The sequence below is a fragment of the Pyrus communis genome, chromosome 12 (assembly GCF_963583255.1).
Source record: "Pyrus communis chromosome 12, drPyrComm1.1, whole genome shotgun sequence".
NCBI classification, from domain to species: domain Eukaryota; kingdom Viridiplantae; phylum Streptophyta; class Magnoliopsida; order Rosales; family Rosaceae; genus Pyrus; species Pyrus communis.
In genome coordinates, this window is record NC_084814.1 from 15,508,991 (window position 1) to 15,533,574 (window position 24,584).

Below are 24,584 nucleotides of genomic sequence, written 5' to 3' on the forward strand. Positions count from 1 at the left end.
AGAACGGAAAAGCTTTCATCTTCAAAATACTTCCGTCAACATTGACGGGAGTCATGCTTGAACAAACTACTTCAAACTCTTTAAGATGCTTGTTTGGATCTTCCATGGAAAGCCCATGGTATTTAGGAATGTGGTGCAACAAGCTTGACTTCAACTCGAATTCATCGGTCTTGCCTTGGGCAGCCGCGGGGTATTGAATGCATAATGGTGCGGCATTGGCCAACCCTGAGGCCGAAAGCTCTTTAATGGTCCGATTGTCCGCTGCCATAACTTCTTCTTCCACTTCTTCAAACTCAGATTCGGCCTCTGAACTTGAACTAGGTTCACTACGTTCGGGATGCCTCCTCTTTCTTCTCAAATCACGTTCAAAATCGTCGTTAAAGTCTAAGATATGTGCATGCACAGTTTGAGAACTCCGCGTCATGCACTAGTACCTAAAAAAACAAGAAACAAAAATAGGTCAGAAACTAAAACAAAATCAAAAACAAAGTGAAATAAATGAAACAAAAACAATCCAAGGGATTTAGCAAAGTTGCTAATCCCCGGCAACGGCGCCAAAAATTTGATGCGAAATATATTAAGCACACAAATTAAACCCTCTTCTGACAATTGTAGCAAAGTATGTAAGTAGGGATCGTTCAAAACCAGGGATTAGGAGGGATTGCTAAACTCTTGAAAACTGACCTAAGAACTCCAAAACAAAGTTAAAAACACTAATTTGGACTCAAAGAATGAAAAACCAAAGTTAAAACACTAAAACAAAACAAAAACTCAAAACAGCAACTAGAAGACTCAAAACTGCCTAAAAACCACTTTCTGGGCAGTTTTGAGAACCTACACTAATTTGGACGAAATTGGTTGAAAACTTGACTCAAAACACTTAAAAACATGAACCAAAACAATTTCTAACTAAATTGAGACTTCAAAGTAAAGGGGGATTTGATTTGGACGAAATTAAAGTTGAGAAAACAGATTGCAAAGTAAAACTGATTTTGAAACGTTTTTGGGGTTTTTAATGGATGATGAACTAGTTAGGGGTTCTTTCTCCACACATGAAAAGTATGCAAATGACTCGATTTCCAGTTATTCCTTCATAGAATTATGAATGACAATGCCCCAAATTAACCGTGACATCACTAGTTAATTCTCAAGTTTTCCTTGTGTTATTGAATTGGATGACATCATACGACAACCCAAAGCATTCTTCAAAAGTTCCTTACATGACATCATAATAAAGATACAATCAAAGATCATTACGTTCAATGAAAACTATAAGCATTGACAAAGCACTTGTGACTATGACATCATGACACTTATGCTAGGAATTGAACTTAACGCGATTGTGACTAGCAACCTTCACTACTTGTGAATATAAGTGTGTGACAATTATGTGAAACAAACTTATATTCTAGCATCATATTCATGCAAGCCAATTAAGTGTCGACCCCTAATTAACAAACACAAATACGTTATTACTCGCACAGTTAAGCCAATTGCATTCACGATTCAAGAACTCATAACTGGAATTTATCAAATCAACTTGCACACATAGTTATGGCTTCGAAATCACCCCTAACCAATAGGGGTTTAGCCACTCATGTTCATAGCAAAATGAAAGGAAAATAAATTAAACATTGAAATCATAAAACGAATTACACCTAGAATGCACCAACGACGAAGCTTGAGCATCCAAGAGTCTTTCCTTCTTTCTCCTTGCTACGGCACAAAGGTGGATGGGATGGTTGGGATGTGTTTTAGGATCAGGGATTATGGAATTGGATGGAGGATAGGCACGGCAAGGTGTAGTGTTTGGCTGGAATTGTGTTTTTAGGATTTTAGGATGTGTAGAGTGGTGTGGCTAGATGAATGGACGAAAATTGGGTGAATGAGTGATCCCCCTAGTGCCTTGCTGCAAAGCCTTATTTATAGGGCTAGGAAAGGTTTTGAACTTAGTTGAAACCAAAAGGTTTATTGTACCAGAAATTCTATACATGAAACACTTAAAGGATATATGTGTGTAGCTTGGACAAGGTAGGAGACAAGATAGGACGGCTAGGAGACAAGGTAGGACGGCTAGTGATGGCTAAGAGACAAGCTAGGACGGCTAGTGACAAGCTAGGACGGCTAGGAGACAAGGTAAGACGGCTAGGAGACAAGCTAGGACGGCTAGGAGACAAGCTAGGACGGCTAGTGACAAGGTAGGACGGCTAGGAGACAAGGTAGGACGGCTAGTGACAAGCTAGGACGGCTAGTGACAAGCTAGGACGGCTTGTTCTTCCAATACAGAAATTAGGCACCATGTGTGAATAGATAAAGCCTTCTAGAAATAAGGTTTTTTAGGCCCCCTTGCAGCTCCCTAACTGAATTCAAGCCTTCAAATTCGTCCATCCTCATGCCTCCATGCTTGCACTATCCAATCTTGGCCCAAAAATGCTCTAGAATGCTCCAAATTGCTTCTTTTTGCATACTTTGACACTAAAACCTGAAATTGCACGAAAATGACTTTAAACACTTAAACTAACTAAGGAAAAACAACATAAATGCATGAGAACAAGCCAATTAAGTCGCATAAAAATGCTCCTATCAGAAGGAGGGGAAGGGAATTATGCACTAAAATAACAAGGATGAAGTGAAAAATGAGGCCAAAAACAGAAACAAAGAAAGGATTGAGAAGGGGCACACTTGAATTTTAAGGGTATTTGAGTGATATGAAGCAACAGCTAGAATATGTTATGGTAGCAAGAAAACAGGCAAGATGTGCTCGAGACCACTCTGGTAGGGGTGGGTTCAAAAAATCGAAAAAAAAATCAAATCGAAAGAAAAAAAAAAATTGAACTAAACCGAATCCCTTTACACTTTATGAATGTATGCCCATGATGATTCTTTTGTGAAACTTTGTTGCCAAGTTTGAAACTAACCTAGGGCTTTTTCAAGGAGCATACTTGGTTCAATTAGGGAGGATATTTCATTAGTTATAGAGAAAAGTTTTGGAAGAGCTTCTCTATTTGTTTGCTTTTTGAATGGATACGTTGATCATTTTTCTTTGCAATTGAGGTTGTTAACAGAATATGATTGGTTTATATGATCTTGTATATATACAACTACCTTCCCATTTTTCACTTTCCTTATGTTCTTATTATTAGTCTACCAATGCAAGCTTCTTTTCTAAATTCCATCTAAAAAAAAAAAAAAAGGATCAAGTGCTAAAAAATAAAATAAAATAAACCGAAACCGAAAGGAGCAAAACCAAACTCAAAAAAACCAAACCCAAAAAAAATAGAAAGAAAATTGCCAAACCCAGAAAAACCAAACCCAAAAAACATAGAAAGAAAATTGAACCGAACCAAAGTTTTGGTTCTGTTTCAATTTTGACAAAAAACCTAACCAAGTGAAACCAAATCCACCCCTACAGTCTGGCCCCTTAGAGCAACTCCAGCGTGGGAGTCCTCCCCCCAGGCTATTCACTATTTAATTCACCTAATGAACAGTAACTGCTCTTAATGAACAGTAACTGCCTTTTGCATCTCCACCGTTGCATTTGAATAGCCCTGGCACTAGGCAATAAAATAATAGTATTTTTTTTATTTAGTGGCTCCACGTCTGACACATACTTTAAATTTCGACAAGGGTGAGTATCAGATACCTACAGGCTACACCCACGATACTCCCATGATACCTTTCAATCCGTATTAAATACTTAGTTTGGAGTATCCTTTACTGAATTATGTTAATCGTAGTAGTTGACCAAATGATGACACTTCCAAACAATTGTTAATTTATTGTATCCTAAGTCAATACTATATATCATTCTCTGAAGCTCTGTGAATAGAAAGATCATCCCTTGGAGTTTGGACTGTGTTTTAACTTGGAGTGCACATTTATCTGTATGCAGATCTTGGCCCCTCTTCCCATTGGTTTTGCAGTGTTCTTGGTTCACTTGGCCACCGTCCCCATCACGGGAACTGGCATCAACCCAGCCAGGAGTCTTGGAGCCGCCATTGTCTACAACAAGGAGCTCGCTTGGGATGACCACGTAATTGAACTAATCAAAACTAATTAGATCATTCTGTAATTGATTTTCGGTTTATTAATGACGAGATTTATAATCCTATCTGTTCTGTTTGCAGTGGATCTTCTGGGTTGAACCATTCATTGGTGCTGCTCTTGCAGCTATCTACCACCAGATGGTCATCAGGCCGTTCCCTTCAAGTCCAGGGGCTAATTTTCTTCCAGAGCTATGGTGTATCTCAATCTGTCCCCTCTTCTCCTTTTTCGGTGCCGCCTTCTCTCCTTTATTGCGGTTTTTTATGAGAAAATTTTGTGTACATTAAGTATGCAGTACTACTTAATTAATCATGTACTCAAAGTTTGTGACATGTTTTGAATGGAGGATTCTTTTATGGGTTAAAATTTATGTAGCAAAGTGATTGTTTTTTTTCTCTTCTCGTGCTTTTATTCTTAAACTGGCATTGTTGATGGGCTGGGTCAGTTCGAAAATAACACGACACAATTCGAGAATTCGACTCGAACACGATTAGGGAAACCCGAACCGAAATGTTTTTAGTTATTTATTTATTTTTGGTTATATTTATTACAATCAATATTATTAATTTAGTTTTCAAGAGAGAGAGAGTTTGAACCTGTTATGCACTAACCGTTCTAATCATCAGTGGAATCCATCACTTACAACACGACTTGGCTGTTAATTGCCTCAGTTTTTCCAAACTATAAGATGATGAAAAACAAAAAGAGAAATTTTTATTCGAACCTATTGCATGATTACCATCAAGTATACGATAAGATCAACAATAAAACTAAAATTTATCAAAACTCACACCCAATAATTAAATCCTAGCTTCACGCAATATTTATCCTACATCCATTCCAGCTAAAACCCTGAGATCTTATAGAGAAAACAAGCTTCTGTTTTTTTTTATTTTTTATCGATGGATGATGATTTTGAAGTTTTAAATCCTCCAAGGTATGAATTGACTTATGCAATTTTTTTCATTTGATTTCAATTTTTTTAGAGTTGAGAAGAAAGGTTTTTAGGTTTCAATTAACAACCATCAACACTAGAAGTTGAAAAGACGAATTACTGTGTTTCACTATGTAAATGGTGGTGAAACCTCCCCAGCCAATTTGGTTTCCTCGAATCCACTCCACCATGGTTGAAAATCTTGGGATAACCTAAAGAAACAAGGATTTGCTACCACTTACGAAGATACATGAGCATGTTGTTTGCTACCAATTACCTTAGATCATGGAATAATTTAAAGTTGGTTCATTAGGAGGCGGCAGGTAACACAACAAAGAGACACCAAAATACAAACAAATTAGCAACAGCAGCCATGGGAGCCATGGTGGTACGCAGCTCCAGCAATGGGGGCACATCATCTTAAGAAATTCCATTAATTTCTACACGCCATAATGGTGTACTACATCAGCTACGACGTAATGCTGTATTACATTAACAAAATGGATGTAAAAATAAATTTACATGTGGAATTGAGTTTGTGAGGATGATTTGGTAATAAATTTGGGTTTAAAGAGGTATTAGTTTTTTAATTAAAAATAATATGAGTGTAGAGAGTAAAAGAGATTATAAGTGTTTAAATAAAATTTCCCAAACCATGACACAAATAACCTGTTTAATTCTTAGATGTATAAATTTGACAAGTCACACAATAAGTCAGTCATAATAATATGGTACGAACACGCCTTTATGATAATCAAATTTAAAACTTTTCACTTAAAAATGAATATCACTAAATCATAATGTACATATATTATGTTCCAACCCTGTTGGTGACTAAGCTCACATCTAATCTAAAAAATCTATCGTTTGAAAAAAAAAAAAAACATAATAAATATATATATATATATCTACTAATTAATAAAACACTCATGGTCAACCAAAATCCTATGAAATTATCACTTTAACCCTCTAATTAAAACAAAACATGAATAAGAAATATGGGGTAGAAATGTAATTTCACACAACCAAATTTTGTTGTTTTTTTTTCAAAGCCTCATCTACATGTAATCCTAATATATCTCTAATTAAAAAAAAAAAAAAAATCCCACTCCTACATTTTCCATCACTCTCTTCCTCTCTCCTTCTATTTCACCAAAAAAAAAAAAAAAAAAAATCTCACGTACTTTGTGTGTGCTATGCTAGTTAAATATAAAATGTTATCATCAATAAAACTTCCACTCAAGCGTGCCTTCATTATATTTCACCAAGTTATAGTGACATCTGCGTCTATTAGTTATATATATATATATATATATATATATATATATATATATATATATATATATATATATATATATATTATTAAATATAAAATGTGATCATCAATAAAACTTCCACTCAACCGTGCCTCCATTATATTTCACCAAGTTATAGTGACATCTGCGTCTGTTTTTCAACATGCCCTTTCACAAGAGATCTCCTTCCATCATACTAGCTTTCAAGCACACGCTCACACATGTGCAAAATGTATTTTTTGAATTACGGTGCACTACGCACAACTTACACATTTTATTACAGATACTACATGCTCCGGAAGATCTTTTATGTATCTTCAAAGTCCAAACCACATGTTTGGCAAGAGTCTCATTTTTTCATTACGGGATCAATTTTCATTACACAAAGTATGAAACAATCTTGTTGCATTGTAAGAGGGTTTGAACTAAATGAATAATATTAGACTATGTTAGAAGAAACTTGTGGATATTCCATGTAATAGTGAGATACTAATTTAATTAAAAAAAAAAACTTTTTATGAAAAAAAAAAAAAAAAAAAACCATTGTCATCATGACGAAATTACTCCTATATTATTTGATGCATTATTTTGAGTTACTTTTGAACTTGTTTTGAACGTGTTTAAAAATAGTGAAAATAATATTTAATAAACAACTGATTGTATGATGATTTGATACAACAATTTAAACTTTACATACTAAGTCATAGACTCATAGCTCTTATAAATTCAAAGGCTATACGCGTGCAAAAGAATTTTTTTTTATTACCTGCACTACGTGCCTCTTAAGATATTTTGAATGTGTTTAAAAATAGAGAAAATAATATTTAATAAACAACTGATTGTATGATGATTCGATACAATAATTACAACTTTACATAGTAACTCATAACTCTTATAAATTCAAAGAGTTGTAAAATTGGGACATGCTCAACGGCTCCATTTTTTTTTTCTTTTCCTTTTGACACCATCACACAACCTTCATGATTTTTTTTATTTTTTGTTATATTTTCCTTTCTTCTTCACGTAAGCATCAGCAACTTTCACTCATCCTTTTATTTATTTATTTTTTTTTCTTTCTTCCCACTTATATTTAAATGGGTGAGGCGTTGGTGCCCACCTAAGAAGAAAGAAAAAGAAAAAGGCATGATGGTGATATGCATGCAACCATTTGACAAAATTGCCCATGCATTTTTTTTATGCATTCGTTTGGGAAGCTTTTGAATTTTTTGTTTGAAAGGCATTTGTGTCCTATTAATTTTTAGTGAAGTTGTGACCTCAAAAATCGGGATGCTGACTTTATGTATAGAACCCCAAAATGGGCTGCTGGATTTATATATAGAATTCCAAAACGGGGCTGTTAGCTATATATATATATATGATAAAGGCGTGGCTTGAAATGGGGCTGCTGGTTTTATATATGGAAATTTTAACAAAAAAAAATCTACAATACTGTTAATTTTAACGAAAAATCATATTTTTCTAAAAAATTAAATTTGTTACTATTTATTTTACTCTTTATTTTATTTTTATCATTAAAACTTAAAATTTTCAAACGACTTTCATTATTTTTTATTTTATATATAGATATAAGATATAAATATAATATACATAAAAGATTCCACACATCAAATCAAACTCCCTCTTCGAACGCATTAATCATCAAATCACATTCGTACATCCACATCGAACGTCTATCATGCCAGTGGTAGACCATCAGATCATAGTATGTTCTCGTCGGGGCCCACTCAATACTTAGAAAAATCATCATATAAACCGCAAATTTTACATAGTCCAACGTCAGTGGTTGTCTGTCAGATTTCCATGTTGGGTTTTGGAAGTCTTGCTCTGTGAAATTGTTTCACCAGATTCAATTGATTTGGTATAATCTGTCTGAGTGAGTGACCAAGATCTTGCAAAAAACATGTGGATATTTGGGTGGAAAGGGCCGTCTGGATTTTCTGCCCGTTCTACTGCTGAGGAAGTTACTCAGGGAATTGATGGAACCGGTCTCACTGCAATCGTTACAGGTTTTCTCCTTTCTGTTAAATTCATCATCTTCCTTCATTCTTTTCATCTGGCTTTTCTTTTCCTTCATTTTGTTTGGTAGTCGCTATTATTTCATATCGCATCTTACTATCATGTGTTTGGTTGCTGAGAAAATTACCGGAAAAGAGGAAATAAAGCTGGTTTAGTCGTATTTGATTTCATACTATCGTTTGAGCATCCAAGGGTGGTTTCTTTTGGCAACCCAGTTATATTTGGCTGTGTCTGATTGAAGCTGGCGAGGTTTAGGATCAGTTGACGTTTGTGTTTTTTTCCTGTCGGCTACTATGTTTTTGGCTCGAAAATGTAAATTATGTTGATTATTGTTCTACTTTATGTTCATTTGAATCATGATGTTTGAGGTTTTGGAGGGTGATCAGTTCGATGAAGCTAAAAATATACCGCTTAGGATTGAAACATTATTGTTAAGAACATAAAAAATTCTGAAGTAAATGGAGGTGATCAAGAAAATATTTTATGTCAGTTTCCGATGAACTTATCGTGACAGATTACGAAATTTATTCATCGGAAAATCCTGACGTTGACCTACTGAGAGGTTTTATGACCTCCCTTTGCTTATGAATTTGGGGATTAGTGAAATTTGAAATGTTTTGCCTTTTTCAGTTCTTAGACTGTTTAATTTCAGGAGCATCGAGTGGTCTTGGTTTGGAGACAACACGAGTTCTAGCCTTGCGTGGTGTTCATGTCGTAATGGCAGTAAGGAATACTGATGCTGGTAGGAATGTTAAAGAGGAAATACTTAAGGAAATCCCCACGGCCAAAATCGATGTCATGGAGCTTGATCTCAGCTCAATGGCATCAGTTAGGAAGTTTGCATCAGAATACAACTCATCTGGTCGACCATTGCATATTCTGATGTAAGACATCTGAATTGGACTGCTGAATATAACTCAGTTGCTACTTGTGACTACATGTGTCTCTGTGTGTTTGCATACACTCTTGGTTGTGTGCCTTTGGATTGATGATTGTTATTGCTAATTTCTCCTCTGTGTTTGTTTGAAGTAATAATGCAGGGGTTATGGCAACTCCGTTCATGCTTTCAAAAGACAACATTGAAATGCAGTTTGCAACCAATCATTTAGGTATTTAAAACATAAAATTCTCTTGATTTCTCTCTAGGATGTGAAAATCTTTTCCATGAGGGTATATGGTTGACAAACTTTAGATAGGAAAGTTCTGGTCCATCGTTGCAATTTTCAGTTTTTGTTTAAAGAAATACGGAATTGTTAGATTGGAATAATATTAGGATCTTGAAAAACTTCATTTTTCACATAGAGGCTGCGACTTCCCCCAAGTTTTTGCTGTTCAATAAGGTTTCCGTTTCTCATTTTTAAAATACGGTCATTTGAAATCAGCTGTTATATCGTCTGTATAAAATTGGGATCTGATAGTTCTTACCACTGTTCTACAGGCCATTTTCTTTTGACAAACCTTCTGTTAGAAACCATGAAAAAGACAACAAAGGAAAGCAACAAAGAAGGAAGGATCGTGAATTTATCATCAGAGGCTCACCGATTTGCATATACCGAGGGGATTCGTTTTGACAAGATTAATGATGAATCAGGGTAAGTCTGAGAGGACAATTTAATGATTTTATCACTCTATGCTGCTGCGAAATTACAGTAGTATCCGATTTAATGATTTTATCGCATGATGTACCAAATTTTGTCCACTAATACTTCATTTTGATTTTCTTTTCTTACTTGAAAATGTACAGATACTCCAGTATGTATGCTTATGGACAATCAAAACTTGCGAATATATTGCATGCTAATGAGCTCACAAGGCGCTTGAAGGTACTAAATTCATACAGGATCATCAACTGGTTTACTAGTGAACTGAATGATATGAATCATTTCATGTGATTGTGGTTTTTCTTGGTCTTTCCTCGGTGTAAAGAGTCCTCAACCTGCTACAGAGAGAGCAGGATTGATTCATCCACGTAATTTGGTCTTCTAGAATAGCACCCTTAAATAATAGCGTCCTGAAGACTTTTGTTTAACGTGTTAAGTACCTGAGATAAATGTGAAAATTAGATGTGTTAGTGTGTGCATGGCCCTTTTGGTCAATAGAAGAGAAAAGAGTCAGCGTAATTTCAGATTGTTACACTTCCCATCTTCGGAAGAGAAAATTTGAAAACAGCATTAGATCACAATTTGTAGCCTTTACATTGTTGGTGTTTTCAACATTTATAAGCTCTCTTCAATTTTATACTTCCAAATAAGCCATGCCATCATGCATAAGAAATTCTAATCTTCTGTTGTGTTTCAATTTTTGCTTATTTATTTATATATTTTTCTCTCTTAACAGGCAGAAGAGATTAATATAACTGCTAATTCCCTTCACCCCGGATCAATTGTTACCAATCTTCTACGCCACCACAGTTACATTAATGGTAAATATTTGAACCGTTGATAAATATTCGATAATAGGTTGATTTGTTCTGGATGAGGTGATTAGGTCATGCATTCTGAGTTGTAGTTCTACAATCTCGTATAAATATTCTTTCGATTTACATAATTCTTAAGAATGCTATATGGTATGATTTACAGCGTAATGACTGGGAGCACAATTATTTAATTATGTGTTCCAATTTACGGGTACAGACAATATGGTACTATCAATTTGACTTGAGTAATATCAAGATCTTCATTCTGTTCATTCTGTGTTCAGAATCCTCTTGTCAGTTTCCCTTTTACTTTCATCATTTCCTTTATTTATCTGGATTCATATTTTGATCTTCATTGTTTTGGGTTAATGCAGCCATTGCCGGCTTCTTCGGTAGACTTATGCTTAAAAATGTTCAGCAGGTATTATACTAATCCGATTCACTCAACAGGCTCATATGATTCAATCAGCATCACTATTTTCGTTCTCTTTTTCAATTGTTTAACATCACTGCAGGGGGCAGCAACTGAATGCTATGTAGCGTTGCATCCGCAAGTTAATGGTGTCAGCGGTGAATACTTTATGGACAGCAACAAAGCTAACCCGACCCTTCAAGCCAAAGATGCTGAATTGGCAAAGAAGCTATGGGATTTCAGTGTGAGCCTGACGGATCCAAAGTAATCAGGAACAACAGATTGGTCAGACTAAATACGTGTTGTAAAATTACAACTGTTTTTCATGTAACTGTCTGAGACTTTATTTGAAGCTAAAATGTTGAATGATCATGTAAAACTTACATATATATAGCCTATGGCGGGGACCTTGTTGCCTTGTAGGAAAGCCGTCGGCATACATATTACATATGCTTTCCATCATTTTGGTTACAACACCCGCCCCCCCCCCGGCGTCGTCTTTCTCTCTTCTTCCCCCACCCACCCCCCACACGTGCGCAGTTGTTTCTGGCGAACAGAAACTCAATTTTCCAACCAACTCCAAATTCTACTAAATTTTATAGGAAAGTGGATCGCAACAAAAGGATCAGCTTTTATGCCTTCCATGAAGTCCGGCATGATGTCCAAAAGTGGACGAAAGCCCGTGAAAGGTGTATCTTGCCATTCAACGTCTGATGGACAATACGAGCACGGGATTTTAAAGCTGGGGTCGAGGCGAATCTAACCCTGGTGGTGCGCCACCATGTTTATTGTCGAAAAAGGTGATCTCCAAATCTAGAGTTTACGGTGACCGTGAGGTTTTGGACTTTGATTCGTCCCCTAGGGAAATCTATATAAAAAATTTGATAAGATAGGAGCACTCGGACGTCAAGACGATTTCAGCGCCACCAATCCTATTTGACGCAGGAGGAGCCAAGGGTCTAAAGAGAGATAACCTGAGATTCACTCAATCAAGAACAACCGATCATGCTCGACGTTGCTAAAGCTTCAAAATCACTTCTTGATATTGGTTACTTTGAAACGAATAGAGATAATTGGAATCATTACTGAAAGTTGTTTGGTCCGATTGTTTTCTTCTAATGTCGCAAGAACAGAATGCCTCTTTATAAAGCTTCCCACAATGTTGTTTAATCAATGAACTCGTATTTGCATAGCGGTATTTGCAACAATTGGGGTGGGATTCCAATCTGGAAAACAATTGATCCCAAGCTGCATACAACACTGTTAATTAGCCATCTTAATCATTGTCTTGTAGTGGACATTTTGCATGTCATAAATTGGTGGAGAACTCCAATTTACAAAGTTCTCATTGAATTCATCGTCATCATCGATGTACGTGTCGTAAATTGGCAGGGAATTCTAATCGACCAAGCTAATCTATTTAACCATCTTATATTCAAACGGATGAAAACTTTCACTCATCATCTTCATACGCAATAGAAAACTACTCTAATGCCACTTTACGCAGGACGAGCCAAGAGTTTCAAAGAGATGGGGTAGATAACTTAGGATTCACTCAAGCATGGCCAGCGGATCTTGCTCGATACTGCTAATTGTGGATTCACTTACACGACCAAGGCAAATGTTTGATTTTTAGAGGAAGAAAACACCCCCTTCAAGTGCACAAGGCAAATATATATTTTTTTAATTAAACAAGTCCGCCATTCAAGGCTTTCTACTACAAGGATTTACCAATTAATAAACCTAAGTTTCTATGATAACCTTACAACTTCTGCAGGTCATATTCTTCTCACTGAACTTCTGTTGGAGATCATGAAAACAACGTCGCGAGAAAGCGAAGTAGAGGGGAGAATTGTTAATGTATCATCATCACTTCATCCAGATGGGTACAGCGAAGGGATTCGTTTTAATACAATTAATGATGAAGCAAGGTAAATCTTCTTTCGGCTGTTCTGGTTTAATATTTTAGTATCCGTTTTTAACATTTCGAAGTGCATGTTTCGGAGAATTATGTCAACTATCTAACCCTTTTGGTTGCTAATTTACAGATACAACAGATATTATGCCTATGCTCAATCCAAGCTTGCTTACTTGTTACATACTAATGAACTTACAAGGCGTCTCAAGGTATTGGACATTTTAAGTCATCCAATGCAAATATTTAACCTGTTACTATAAGAATTGATCTGCAGTAATTCTTGGTCGACTTGGTAATTAACATTTTTTTTTTTTTTTTTTTTTAACAGAAAGAAGGGGTAAAGATAACTGCGAATTCTCTTCATCCCGGTATGATTTTTACCAATGTCGGGTGCCATGATCTCTTGTTAAGCTGTAAGCTTCATCTTCTCTACTTTACTAGTGTCATTATTTTAGTAACAATGTTTCCTTTGGTTAAGACTACGTTCAATCTCAAATTCGAGGTCATGTGTTCGATTTTCACCTCCCTTAGAATCGTTGGTATCATGAATTTCTCCCAAGTATGTATGGTTTTCCACTGAATAACTGAAATTTTACCTGGCTTGAAACAGGTCTTTTCGGTTTGAGTGGACTCTTCAACAAAACTAAAACTGTTCCTCAGGTACTCCTTGAACTTCCACAATATATGCAGCCAAATATTTACTTTCGTCCGAAATGCGATGATCATCAAATAGTCTTGTTACATTTTCCGGTATACAGAATCTTGTACCGTTAACATTTATAGCCGACGTGGACCGTGGTTGAATAATTTCATCGAACATTGTCCGTGTAGGGTGCGGCAACCTCATGCTTTCTGGCACTTAACCCACAAGTTAAGGGCGTATCCGGCGAATACTTTGTGGACTCTAACGTTGGCAAACAGAGTTCTCAGGCAAAAGATGCAGATTTGGCTAAAAAACTGTGGGATTTTAGCTTGAGTTTGACCAATGCCAAGTAGCACAGAGTGTTGATCTTGCTGGTTTATGTCATGGTAGCTCTTTTCTTGACTTTCTGTTATCATATCAATTGCCAAATTTCAGAACTTCAAATTTGTAATCTGTTTGTACTTTCTGATCATGGGATCAGATCTCTGTGATTCTTCACTTTATGCATTGAGATTTTATGTTTTTCTTCTAAACTACTGAATTTGTTCTACATATATTTATAAAAAGCAAGGTTCTAAAATACACTAGGCGCTACGGTGGGTTGGGGCCTAGCGCCTAGGCGCCTAGAAGCTACGGTGCTTTAAGTAAATCTGTTATATTTTGTGTAAATTAGTGTGTTTATACTTAAAATATATATAATTACATCATAAATTACAAAATAGAATGACATATATATTATGAAGTATTGAAACATAATGAAAACATGGGAAACAAACATATAATGTGTGTTCATTTAAGTATTCAAGTCTCTTACAATTTATTAAAAAAAATATGCAAAATGAAAGTTATATATTTTCTATCTAAATGAGCCGCAACCTAGGCAGGTATGGCTAGGTTGGGCTAATGCCTATGCGGGTTAGGTGGACACCTCAGTAGGTCTAGGTACCCCTTCTAAATTTTCAAACACCTAGGCATTAATCGAGACAGTGGCCAACCGTCTAACACCTAGATGAGGCCTAGGAGGTGTTAGGCGAGGATTTTTAGAACAATGATAAAAAGAAATGATTTCCACGTACCCTTTGTTAGTCTTGTTGCGTGATGCTCTTTGATCTGTTGAATCCACAGGTAGAAATTAAAAAGGGACGTTCAAGGGAACCAAAAAGGGTTTGCGAAAATCATTTCTCGTTTCTAATCGTGCCGCTCTATTGATCGATACCTAAAAGGGTTCTGACAAATTTATAATTTCCAATTAGTGTTGCGTTCAGTAAACTGTGAACGTTCTCTGACCAATCTTAAAGCCTGTTTGCACATGAGAGATGTACTTTTCCCATAAGCGATTTTGGACCTCCCAAAATATCTTCCAAACAGGTCGCTATCATTAAGCTAAACCATTAACTATCCGAGCATAAGTAACACCACTGAACGTCACATTCTTCATCAATAATCTATAAATTAGGTCATCAGAAGATATCTAGAGAAAGATATTCAAGAGGAATTAGATTTCTTCTATTTGATGCAACTTCAAGTACATTTAGATACAACAGTATAACCCGAACCGCCTACCTTAAGAGTCGGACTGAGCTCCGTGAACTGATACAGGATTGAACAGACCGGCCCGGAAAGCTCTCAAATCTCAACTACCATCTTGACAAAATCAACTCGAATTCAAATCCCCACCCTCTGTACAATAATTTGTGCCATCTCAACCGCCCTTTCTTCTCCCAGTAACTTAAAATGGAAGAAGGTTAGGTTCAAATGCTAAAGTGTGCACTTCTTTACAGCAGCAGAAACGTTCGCTTTACAAGGAATTATCAAATGCTGGATCTCCGAAGGCCATCGCAATAGAGCTTTAGAACCCTCTTCTGCTGAGTACTGCTTACCACTGGAACATGACTGAGAGCATTGAGACCATTCATATCATGTTACTCTTCTGGCAATCAGGGTATCAAAAGATCCAAACTCATTTGCATATTTGTCCACATTGTCGATTCCTAGAAGCCCTGTTCTAGCCAGGGATCACGCACCTACCATATACCACTGCTATGATCGAGCACTAGTCCAAGGATGTTCAGCTTAATATGGACCACCTACCATGTACCACTGCAATGATCGAGCACTACAGTCCATGGATGTTCAACTTAATATGATCCCTTAAGAGCTGCTGAGACACACGATCAGCCAAAACAGACTGCACATCAAATAGGTCCCCAGGAACTGAATGCCCGACCTGGTTTCCGAGTACACCATTATCAGGAAAAAAAATATCCTGGAAAACATAAGAGCCTTGTGGAAATCCTTGAGATAGGTCTGGCTTTGGCTCATGGTATGGCATGTTGCCATTTGTATGGAAACCATAGTTTTGAGATCTCTGGGTCATCCCTATGCCTGCAAGTGAGTAGGTTGTTGGCTGCTTCAAGTGTTGAAAAGGGATTGAACTGCTGGTGAGAGGCGTAGATGAACCGGATGTGGTATGAGGGCTAGATATGAGAGAGGGGGACATCCTTCCACTGACATGTTGTGGTGATCTAGAATGTAGAAGCGGACTTCCAATGGGAGAAATTGGGCATGATACATTTTTCGGTGAATAAGCATCACTGGGAACCAAAAAGGAAACGGAGAAGTTAAGAATATAATGAAACAATGAGTAGATAACTAGTAGTCAAATCAGTCCTTATTGACCCAGGTGGCATTGATATTACTAATAGGTTTTCTCACATTTACTTCAGTATTATACGGTTATAAAGGTATTGTCATTGCCCTTTCCGAAGTGAACAGTTCAATTGTATGCAAAGGATTCTTTAATGAAAAAGTACAAGTGTGCGTATTAAGCTTAATAATGTTGGTTGCATGCATGAGTTGGAAGCAAAAACAAGGTACAGACCAGGTTTTGATAACGTAAAAGTTTGGTCATTAAAACCACCCACGTACACATGATAAAGATATTATTGAGAAGACAGGAGAGAGACCTTGATGCGGAAACAGTTTTTGAGCCTCTGGACTGATGCATGCCCATCCCTTCTGAGTCTAAGTTCAAATGATTTTTCCCATGTCCAAATGCCTAAAAGAATATAAGAAAAGGAAATGCATCAACTTTACAACTGATAAAGCAGACAAACATGAAATTTTGTGTGTTCTGCACCAAATATGCCAGCATTAATCAACAGAAAATAATTAGTCTCCAAATAGCATATAGCTCGTTGTCCACATGACTACTAACAAGCATCACAGCACCATAATATCTGTTTCTCACAGCACATACAACATATGGACAAAAAATGTGCGTAATGTAAACTTAGATTTTGGGGTACTGTAAAACCTTATGATGTTGGGTGTCAACAGAGCATGGTTTTCATCTTATACAAGGTAATAAACATGGAAAAACAATATGAAAGGATGGGAAACAAAATGTTCTCATGATATAAAAGTTCTAATGTCATATACCATGAGGTCATCTATTTGCACTCTGAAGTTGATATGCAACGAAAAGTTAATATTTGGTTGACATCAAAGACAACAAATGTGAAGTCTGAAAGTAACCGAAATACTTCTTTAATATCTTCAGTGAGATTTTTTATTTTGGCATGCTTCTACCTGAGATCTCATTGCAGCTGGTCCTTTAGAATGCTCTGCACTAGATATGGTTCTTTCCAGTGGAGCAACATTCCTAACAAAAGGATGCTCCAAAAGCTGAGCAGCTGTAGGACGATGCAGTGGGTTACGTTGCAAACACAGCCTAATAAAGCTCTTCCCATCCTCTGACAGATGATCAGGAATTTCAGGAAGTTCCTTGCTGTTTCCAATCTTAAACATGGCAGCAACCTTTGAAGCACACAAAACAAGCAGGATAAGGTCATTGAGGAATATCTGCCATGCAGTCAATGAGAAATGTATAACGTCCGAGTACTGCATAATACCCAAGTGTCTGAATTCAATCTTACTAACCCCTTCATATTGGCTCCAAGGTGGTTTTGTTGTGGCCATCTCAAGAACAGTGCAGCCAAGGCTCCATATATCAACCGCAAGATTACAACCGTTTGAATTCTTGATAACCTGAAGCACTTGAGCAGGTAATGTTACCATAAAGCCATATGAAAAAAGTGATGCAAGCGCAGAAAAAGGAACTGTGCTAACCTCAGGCGCCATCCAATATGGGCTTCCATTGAACGATAATGGACAAGACTGTCCCGTTATCTACAAATCATTTCAGATGAGATTAATCACAACACTCAGATTCATGGTTTATAGGAAAAAAGAAATGTGTGTACTTGGATCAGTTTATCAATTGTCCCATTTCACAGTGTTTCTTTTGGCTCGTTTCACTCTCATAACACACTGGCTTATAGGACCTTGTTCATTGCTAACAACAAGGTTTCATGCTAACCAGACTATCAAAAGAAATGATTGAATGATTATTGAGATAGAAACTGCAAATGAACCATCTTACATGCTTAGCCATCCCAAAATCTGCTAATTTCACCCGACCATTTGGATCTACTAATATATTTGCTCCTTTGATATCCCTGAACAAAATAAGCTTCTCATTAGGTCAAACAACATTTTTAAACAATCAAAACTAACATGGCCCATAAGGGTGGGTGATAGATGATCTTCAAAATAAATCGAGTGTTAATAATAAGTGGCTCACCGGTGGACAGTGTTTTTGGTATGTAAGTATGCAAGCCCTGACAAGATTTGTTGAGTATAACTACGAGTGGCTACTTCACCAAACTGACCATACTCTTGAAGTAGTTTATAGATGGACCCACCAGACACATACTCCAAGTATATGTAAAGCTTGTCATCTACCTGTTCAATTATACACGCGACCACATACCAACAATAGGAATAACAAAATTATTTTAAAATGTTTACTGGCAAATGTGTGAACAGCCAATGTTGACTCACCTAAGCACCAAAAGCTATCTAGAGATTACAAAATAATACAAGGAACTCACCGTCTCAGATCCATAATACTGCACTATATTTGGATGTCGCAAGCGACTTAGCAAAGCAATTTCCTGGAAACACAACTTGTGAGTATAAACTATCCTCAACCTTAAAAGGAAAATATGTAAAACTTATATGTAAAATATTTACTAAGAAATATTTAATTCTTTACAATGGCAAAAGCTTTGAACAGATCTACTGAGTCAGTACGAAAAAAACTTACTTGACCCAGCTGCTGTGCACTTTCCCTTGATTTTGCATCATCTGCAAATAGAGTTACCTCCTTCATTGCACACATCTCACCGCTTTCACTGAAGCCCGAAAACTGAATCAAACTAGACATTCAAAATAACAAAGAATGTGTGCAGTGTGCATTACTTAAGAAGGGTGGACAATCACAAATCATTATTTTTAAATTCAGATTTCACAAACATTGTCTGATTATAAGCACAGGAAAACTGTAATTTTGGAAAGCTTGGACTTAAAAATCTGTCACCTGTGGCTTAGCTTACAGTTCTTAGTTGAGAATAGGAAATTTGTGTCAATACCATGCATGCTAAGAATTGGATATTACTGTAAAATGCTCAATAAATTAACAGAGCTGATTTGAAGGCATTTGGCTACAAACCTGTTAAAACCAAGATATACATGCCCAAATGTGCCCCTTCCAAGCAGGCGCCCCTTCTTCCATTGTGAGCCAGGGCTTGTTAGATGTTCTACCCTATTAGGGCTACGTGGAACTGTGGGAGTTGTTGTAGCTGAATATGAAGGAGAAAAAGGACAGGTCTTAGTTATTATTATTGGAGGAAGGGGCAACCGGTGGCTTTTCTGCTTCGCATCATCAGGCCGGCTTGTAGGCGACTCTGCGGCTGGCCCTCCAGATCGAGGATGCAGAGGGGTAGCAGCACCACTTTGTATTCTGGAGTTGGGACCAGTACTGGTCATTCTAGGACTGGGTATTGGAGAACATTCGGGACTACACCTAATGTGCTGCCAAAACAACTGTCCTGACATATCCCCTCCGACTGAATTATGCCCAGAATTTTGACCTGAACCTGGACTAGAGCAGTGGGTAGAAGCTATATCTGGATAAGTCTTTGCTGCCCAGAAGCTAGAGTTCCTAACTTGCTCAACACTGAACACTCTCATAGGACTCCTAGAAGGACTCGACATTGAGCTGTCCGGAGCACTAGACAAAGTACCATGGAAAGGGATTTGTATATTCTGCATATGTGTGCTTGAAGGTTTCCATTTTGGTGATGTAGACAGAACCTGATTATTGCACAAAAGATGACCCGGCTTCAACGTATCTTTGGAGTTCTTTTGGTACACAGTAGGGAATGGATCCTTTTGTATTACACTACATAAAGATAGAAGCAAATTTTTCAGGGGTGAATGAGCACGCACACAGAAGAAACATTTACAGGTGAATATGATATATCATGTATCTAGCATAAAACCGTAAATAAGGACTTCATTTCCAATGACATAGATGAGAACTTACCAGGAAGGACTGTTTATATTTGTTCTGTTTCCATTTTCATAGTCGGATCCCATGGGACTTAGAAGGCGTGAGTCAGACGGATCATCACTATCAATAGAACTATCACTGGATATGGAAGCAGTAGCTAAATCTCCTTCAGCATAGGTATGATCTTCCCTGCTTGAGACACATCCGGGTCCTGGAAGAGGCAAATAGAACAATTGGTTGGACTCTCTGTCAGATTCTGGTTTTGATACCACGCTGATGCCAGAGTTAGTACGCCCAATGTTAGAAAGTTGCACTCTAGGAAGGGGTAGTGGCTGGGCATGAGGCTTTTCTGCAAAGCTTGGACAGCGTGATACTTGTGAGGAGGGTACTGGTGACAGCACCCTAGATAGAGAACCCATTTCTGAAACAGTGTCAATGCATCTTCTTCGAGAACCTCCTGATCTACCATTGCACTTTTCTTCAGACGAGCTCTTAAGTTTACGGTGTATGGTTGCTATGGTATCGATGAAACTCTCCCGATTACCTTTCTTCTTCTTCACTTCTTTGGACGAAGACTTCCTCCACCAAGAAGGCATGCTTATATAGTGAAACTACAGTCAAAAAGAGCAGATCCCGAGATAAATTACTCTCCTTGGTTAAAGATAAGCTATCACATTTAGACCTATTTAATGACCAAGTACGCAACTCATATATTCATAACAATGAAGTAATCCAGTGGCCGTATTCATAAAACCTCTGCATGACAAAACTCAAACAGATAGCGATAACTCATTTTGGCAGGAGCCCCAGACGAGATATTCAATACAAATTATGCCAACAAGAACCTGTATAGATATTCCAAGCATTTTGTCATTAGCACTTGCCAAGAACAAATACAATAGACAATTAATTACATAAATGTACGTCGCATAACAACGTAAACTTGAATTATCAGTAGGTGGGGAACCCATTACTCATGTGTTGACAAGCATGCATAAACAACCATAATTCGGATACACGAACTACCGTCGAGGTCACACATTCCGATTGTAAATGTTGGCTTTTTATGTGGAAAGGAACAAAAATCACCAAAACTTTCGAAAGCCAACTGCATTTTTATTTGCAAAGCATTATTTACTAAATAGAGAAATTCACAGCTCAGATCTACGAAATTCGGTAACCCATTTCGACAAATTCAATTGCATAAAGTAAATTTCTTCAAACCCAAAAGAAATCAGAAATTGAATAAAATTTCACTCCCACCACCAAACAACATTAACTTCTTACAATTACGAAATTACTACTACTTAAACAAAGAAAAATACAAAAATTAAGCTAATCAAACACAATGGCGGAGAAAACACAAGCTCAAAATCCGTGACGGAGCCGTAATTTCCCAGCGGAAATGCAAAATATTTTCAAATAATTCAATTCTCTGAAGCTCGAGAGAAATTCAAGCCACTAAACTGACTAAAGCAGAAACCCTAATTACTTACAGCGCGGCAGTGTACGTAGAGCGAGAAACGACGTCGCTTGGAGGAAAGCTGGTAACTCAGTGTCTGTCCTTCTCCGGCACGGCGGAGCGAGAAGGGTGAAAAGACGCCGAGCACGGAAGAAATGTTTTGGAGTGAGCGGTAAAGTGTGCCTCTGGTGAGTGTTGGGAAATATAATAATTAAAGTGACTAATTTATTCAATTTAATCGTTAATTAAATCCAGAAAAAAGGTAGCGAGCATCGCGGTGTATTATAATTTTGTGGTATCGTTAAGGATCACCGTTGGTTTTGATAGCGATGACGACGGTCATTGTGGTTTGAGGTTAGTAACGATTTGAGATGAAGGGTGTATGGAGTTTGGAGTGTGGTGAGAGTAGTAGAGTTTTTATGTTTATTATAGTTTTTTAACGGCATCTTACTTTATTTTATATTTTTGGAACAGCTTAATACTCCATCCTGATTTCATTTGTGATTTCACAAGAGGATTTGCTAACCATCCGTTGGGGTGGGACATACCCTGCTAACTTGAGGAAGCGGAACTTTAGGGCGATTCAATTTTAATCGGTTCAGTTTTTTGTCAAAATCGAAAACTGAAATAAAATTATTGTTCAGGTGGGTTCAATTTCGTTTAGTTTTTTTTTATTTATTTAGTTTTTTGGTTTCGATTTTTTCGGTTTAGTTTCAGTTCGGTTCCTATTATTTTACTGAATATTGTTTTTCTTCTAATTCTAAAACGGAAAATTTTATTTGAACTCATCTAACTTCTTTTTACACCAAACTTCAATTTTAAATGTGAAATTTCTTTATTACCCTATTGCATAATTTTCATCAAGTACAAAATAAAATTAACAAGAAAATTAAAAGATTTATCAGTAAACCTATCCCAATAATCAAGCCCTAACTATCATGTAATTTTTCTTCTACGTTATGTTCGGACAAAAACCCTAAGACTCTCCCATAGAGAAAAAAGAAAACCTTTTTTTATACGTGAACGTTAATCTTGAAGTTTTGGATCCTTCAACTAAGTACGAATGAATTTATGCAAGACTTGAATTATTGTTTTATATGTCATATATAATGTTATGACTCTGCTGCCTCTGCAAGTTTCCCTATTCTTTTGTTCTTTTTGGCCTCTGGTCAGCTTTGCTTCATTCACAAGACAACCGATTGTCCTCTTTCTGGTGTTCAGTATTATTTTGTAGGCAAAGGAAGTGGCCTTCTCATTCATAAGTGTGCGTGTACGTCTTTTAATTTCCTCTACTTTCTTCAATTTGTCCAATAAGACATGATTCATCTAGCAATATATGCTTACAGGTTACAACTTATAAGTCTTTATATCACCAAAACATACAAACTCAAATTCATATGCAACATGCATCATTACACAAGGTAACCTGGGATTTATTGAGAACAACGTTGTAGAGGTTGATGAAGATTCCATCAAAAGCAACTGTTGGAATGAGAGAATGGGTAGAAAATGCATTGATTTTAGCTTTTTATTTTTTAAATGGGTGTAAGATAAATTATAAAATTAAATTGGGTTTGTAAGCGTAATTTAGGTAATAAATATGAGTCCAAAAGATATTGATAGTTTCATTAAAAATAATATGAATGTAAAGAGTAAATTGTGTGTAGAAAGACGTTATATAGATTCAAATAAAATTTTCCTTCTAAAATATGTGAGCTATTCTTCTTAGAAGTTCTTACATAATTCATTTGGAAGAACAACAGCAACAACCTCATATTGTCCTATTTCGTATTTCCCTTGTTTGGGCTTTGGAGCTACAACTTGAGGCATAGACCAAAACGAAAAAAATTATAGAAAAAAAAATACAAGGATACTAATCAATTAATTTTTACCTTCAAAGCCAAAGCTACAAGTAAACTTGTAAATGGGTCGGGTTTATTAGGTTTGGGTCGGGTTCAATCTGATCCGTTAATTTAACGGATTATCCAAATCCAACCCGTTAATAACGGATCATTCAAACCCAATTTATTAATCTAACGGACCACTCATTCCACCCGTTAACTCTTTTTTTTTTTTTTTTAACATTTCATCCAAAACAAAATACGCGGAAACAAAAACTGGGTTGCAACCAAAATACGAACTTCCACTGCGTTTTTAAAAAAAAAAAACCAATAAAATTCTCAGGATTAACAAAAAAATGCTCAAAACGAAAGTTGGGTAGGACCGTAGGAATCAAAACACGAAATTTCAACTCAATTTTCAAAGAAACCAAATAAAATTTCCAGAACTAACACGAAAAAATGCTGAAACGGAGACTGGGTTGAAATCAAAACACAAAATTGAAACTGGCTTTTTTACAGAATTCAAACAAAACCATCAATACTCAAATGGGAATCTGAGTAAAGTAGTAACCTTAATCTTGCCAAATTCAAACAATCCCATGAACAAATACAGAAGAAAAAGAAATTAACAAAAAAAGATATAAGAAAGAAATACCTAGCAAATAAATCCAAATCTCCGAGTCGCTGTTTTTCTTCTTTGATTATTATTTTTGGGTTTTTTCTTCCTCCTTATGGGCGGACTAATTGAAAGATTGGATCTTGATGCTTCTCTTGAATTTTCACCAAACCATTTCGTGAAGCACAACTTTGGTCGCTACGCCAGTACACTGTCCCCGCAACCGCGTCGATAAAAGTTAAGGAGCACAGCGATTCTGAGAGACCAACGGCGTGCACGAGACGGCGAGAGAGAGTGAGTCGTGACTGGGGGCTTTTTTATTGGGACTATTGAAATTATACTTAAGTCCTCAACAACGGGTCTTAACGGGTGGTTAATGGGTTTCTCGGTTCATTCAAAATGATCCGTTATTTAACGGATGGTTAACAGGTTGACCGATTAACCATCCGACCCATTAACTACTCACTTAAATATTAATTTTAACTGATCGGGTCGGATCATGTTAATGGGTCAAGTTGAAAATGCCAAGTCTAGCTGCAAGTAAGAAG

The 24,584-nt window shown here is 36.7% G+C and overlaps 3 protein-coding genes across 4 annotated transcripts; 2 read left to right on the forward strand and 1 right to left on the reverse strand.

Annotated features, from left to right (window-relative positions):
• Positions 1 to 8,047: 8,047 nt before the first annotated feature.
• Positions 8,048 to 11,578, forward strand: LOC137710520 (short-chain dehydrogenase TIC 32, chloroplastic-like). The gene is made up of 8 exons (XM_068449563.1): positions 8,048 to 8,300; positions 8,963 to 9,194; positions 9,340 to 9,419; positions 9,749 to 9,902; positions 10,055 to 10,133; positions 10,648 to 10,732; positions 11,101 to 11,147; positions 11,242 to 11,578. The coding sequence occupies exons 1-8, from the start codon at positions 8,195 to 8,197 to the stop codon at positions 11,404 to 11,406; spliced, it is 948 nt and encodes a 315-aa protein (XP_068305664.1). The 5' UTR covers positions 8,048 to 8,194; the 3' UTR covers positions 11,407 to 11,578.
• Positions 11,579 to 12,143: 565 nt separating this feature from the next.
• LOC137710065 (short-chain dehydrogenase TIC 32, chloroplastic-like) lies at positions 12,144 to 14,052 on the forward strand. Its single transcript, XM_068449021.1, has 6 exons — positions 12,144 to 12,186; positions 12,916 to 13,069; positions 13,187 to 13,265; positions 13,385 to 13,469; positions 13,667 to 13,806; positions 13,888 to 14,052. The coding sequence occupies exons 1-6, from the start codon at positions 12,144 to 12,146 to the stop codon at positions 14,050 to 14,052; spliced, it is 666 nt and encodes a 221-aa protein (XP_068305122.1).
• Positions 14,053 to 15,181: 1,129 nt separating this feature from the next.
• LOC137711601 (mitogen-activated protein kinase kinase kinase YODA-like) lies at positions 15,182 to 24,350 on the reverse strand. Of its 2 annotated transcripts, none has more exons than XM_068450857.1 (12): positions 24,076 to 24,350; positions 20,151 to 20,728; positions 19,275 to 20,006; positions 18,870 to 18,957; positions 18,655 to 18,717; positions 18,345 to 18,505; positions 18,144 to 18,219; positions 17,831 to 17,890; positions 17,642 to 17,749; positions 17,291 to 17,518; positions 16,666 to 16,757; positions 15,182 to 16,293 (listed from the first exon to the last, which is right to left on the reverse strand). In XM_068450857.1, the coding sequence occupies exons 2-12, from the start codon at positions 20,711 to 20,713 to the stop codon at positions 15,816 to 15,818; spliced, it is 2,649 nt and encodes an 882-aa protein (XP_068306958.1). In that variant the 5' UTR covers positions 20,714 to 20,728; positions 24,076 to 24,350; the 3' UTR covers positions 15,182 to 15,815. The 2 variants fall into 2 exon arrangements, with proteins under 2 accessions (XP_068306958.1, XP_068306957.1); XM_068450856.1 differs by lacking the exon at positions 24,076 to 24,350 and adding an exon at positions 21,614 to 21,844.
• Positions 24,351 to 24,584: the final 234 nt, after the last annotated feature.

Bases quoted from the DNA above. Each gene is read 5' to 3' on its own strand.
- LOC137710520 (XM_068449563.1), top strand. From the start codon at position 8,195: ATGTGGATATTTGGGTGGAAAGGGCCGTCTGGATTTTCTGCCCGTTCT. The intron at 9,195-9,339 runs GTAAGACATCTG...GTTTGTTTGAAG, and splicing joins CGACCATTGCATATTCTGAT to TAATAATGCAGGGGTTATGG. The intron at 10,134-10,647 runs GTACTAAATTCA...CTCTCTTAACAG, and splicing joins AGCTCACAAGGCGCTTGAAG to GCAGAAGAGATTAATATAAC.
- LOC137710065 (XM_068449021.1), top strand. From the start codon at position 12,144: ATGCTCGACGTTGCTAAAGCTTCAAAATCACTTCTTGATATTG. The intron at 13,266-13,384 runs GTATTGGACATT...TTTTTTTAACAG, and splicing joins AACTTACAAGGCGTCTCAAG to AAAGAAGGGGTAAAGATAAC. The intron at 13,470-13,666 runs GTAAGCTTCATC...GGCTTGAAACAG, and splicing joins CCATGATCTCTTGTTAAGCT to GTCTTTTCGGTTTGAGTGGA.
- LOC137711601 (XM_068450857.1), bottom strand. From the start codon at position 20,713: ATGCCTTCTTGGTGGAGGAAGTCTTCGTCCAAAGAAGTGAAGAAGAAG. The intron at 17,750-17,830 runs GTTAGCACAGTT...CAAGTGCTTCAG, and splicing joins CATATTGGATGGCGCCTGAG to GTTATCAAGAATTCAAACGG. The intron at 16,758-17,290 runs GTAGAAGCATGC...ATATTCTTTTAG, and splicing joins CAGCTGCAATGAGATCTCAG to GCATTTGGACATGGGAAAAA.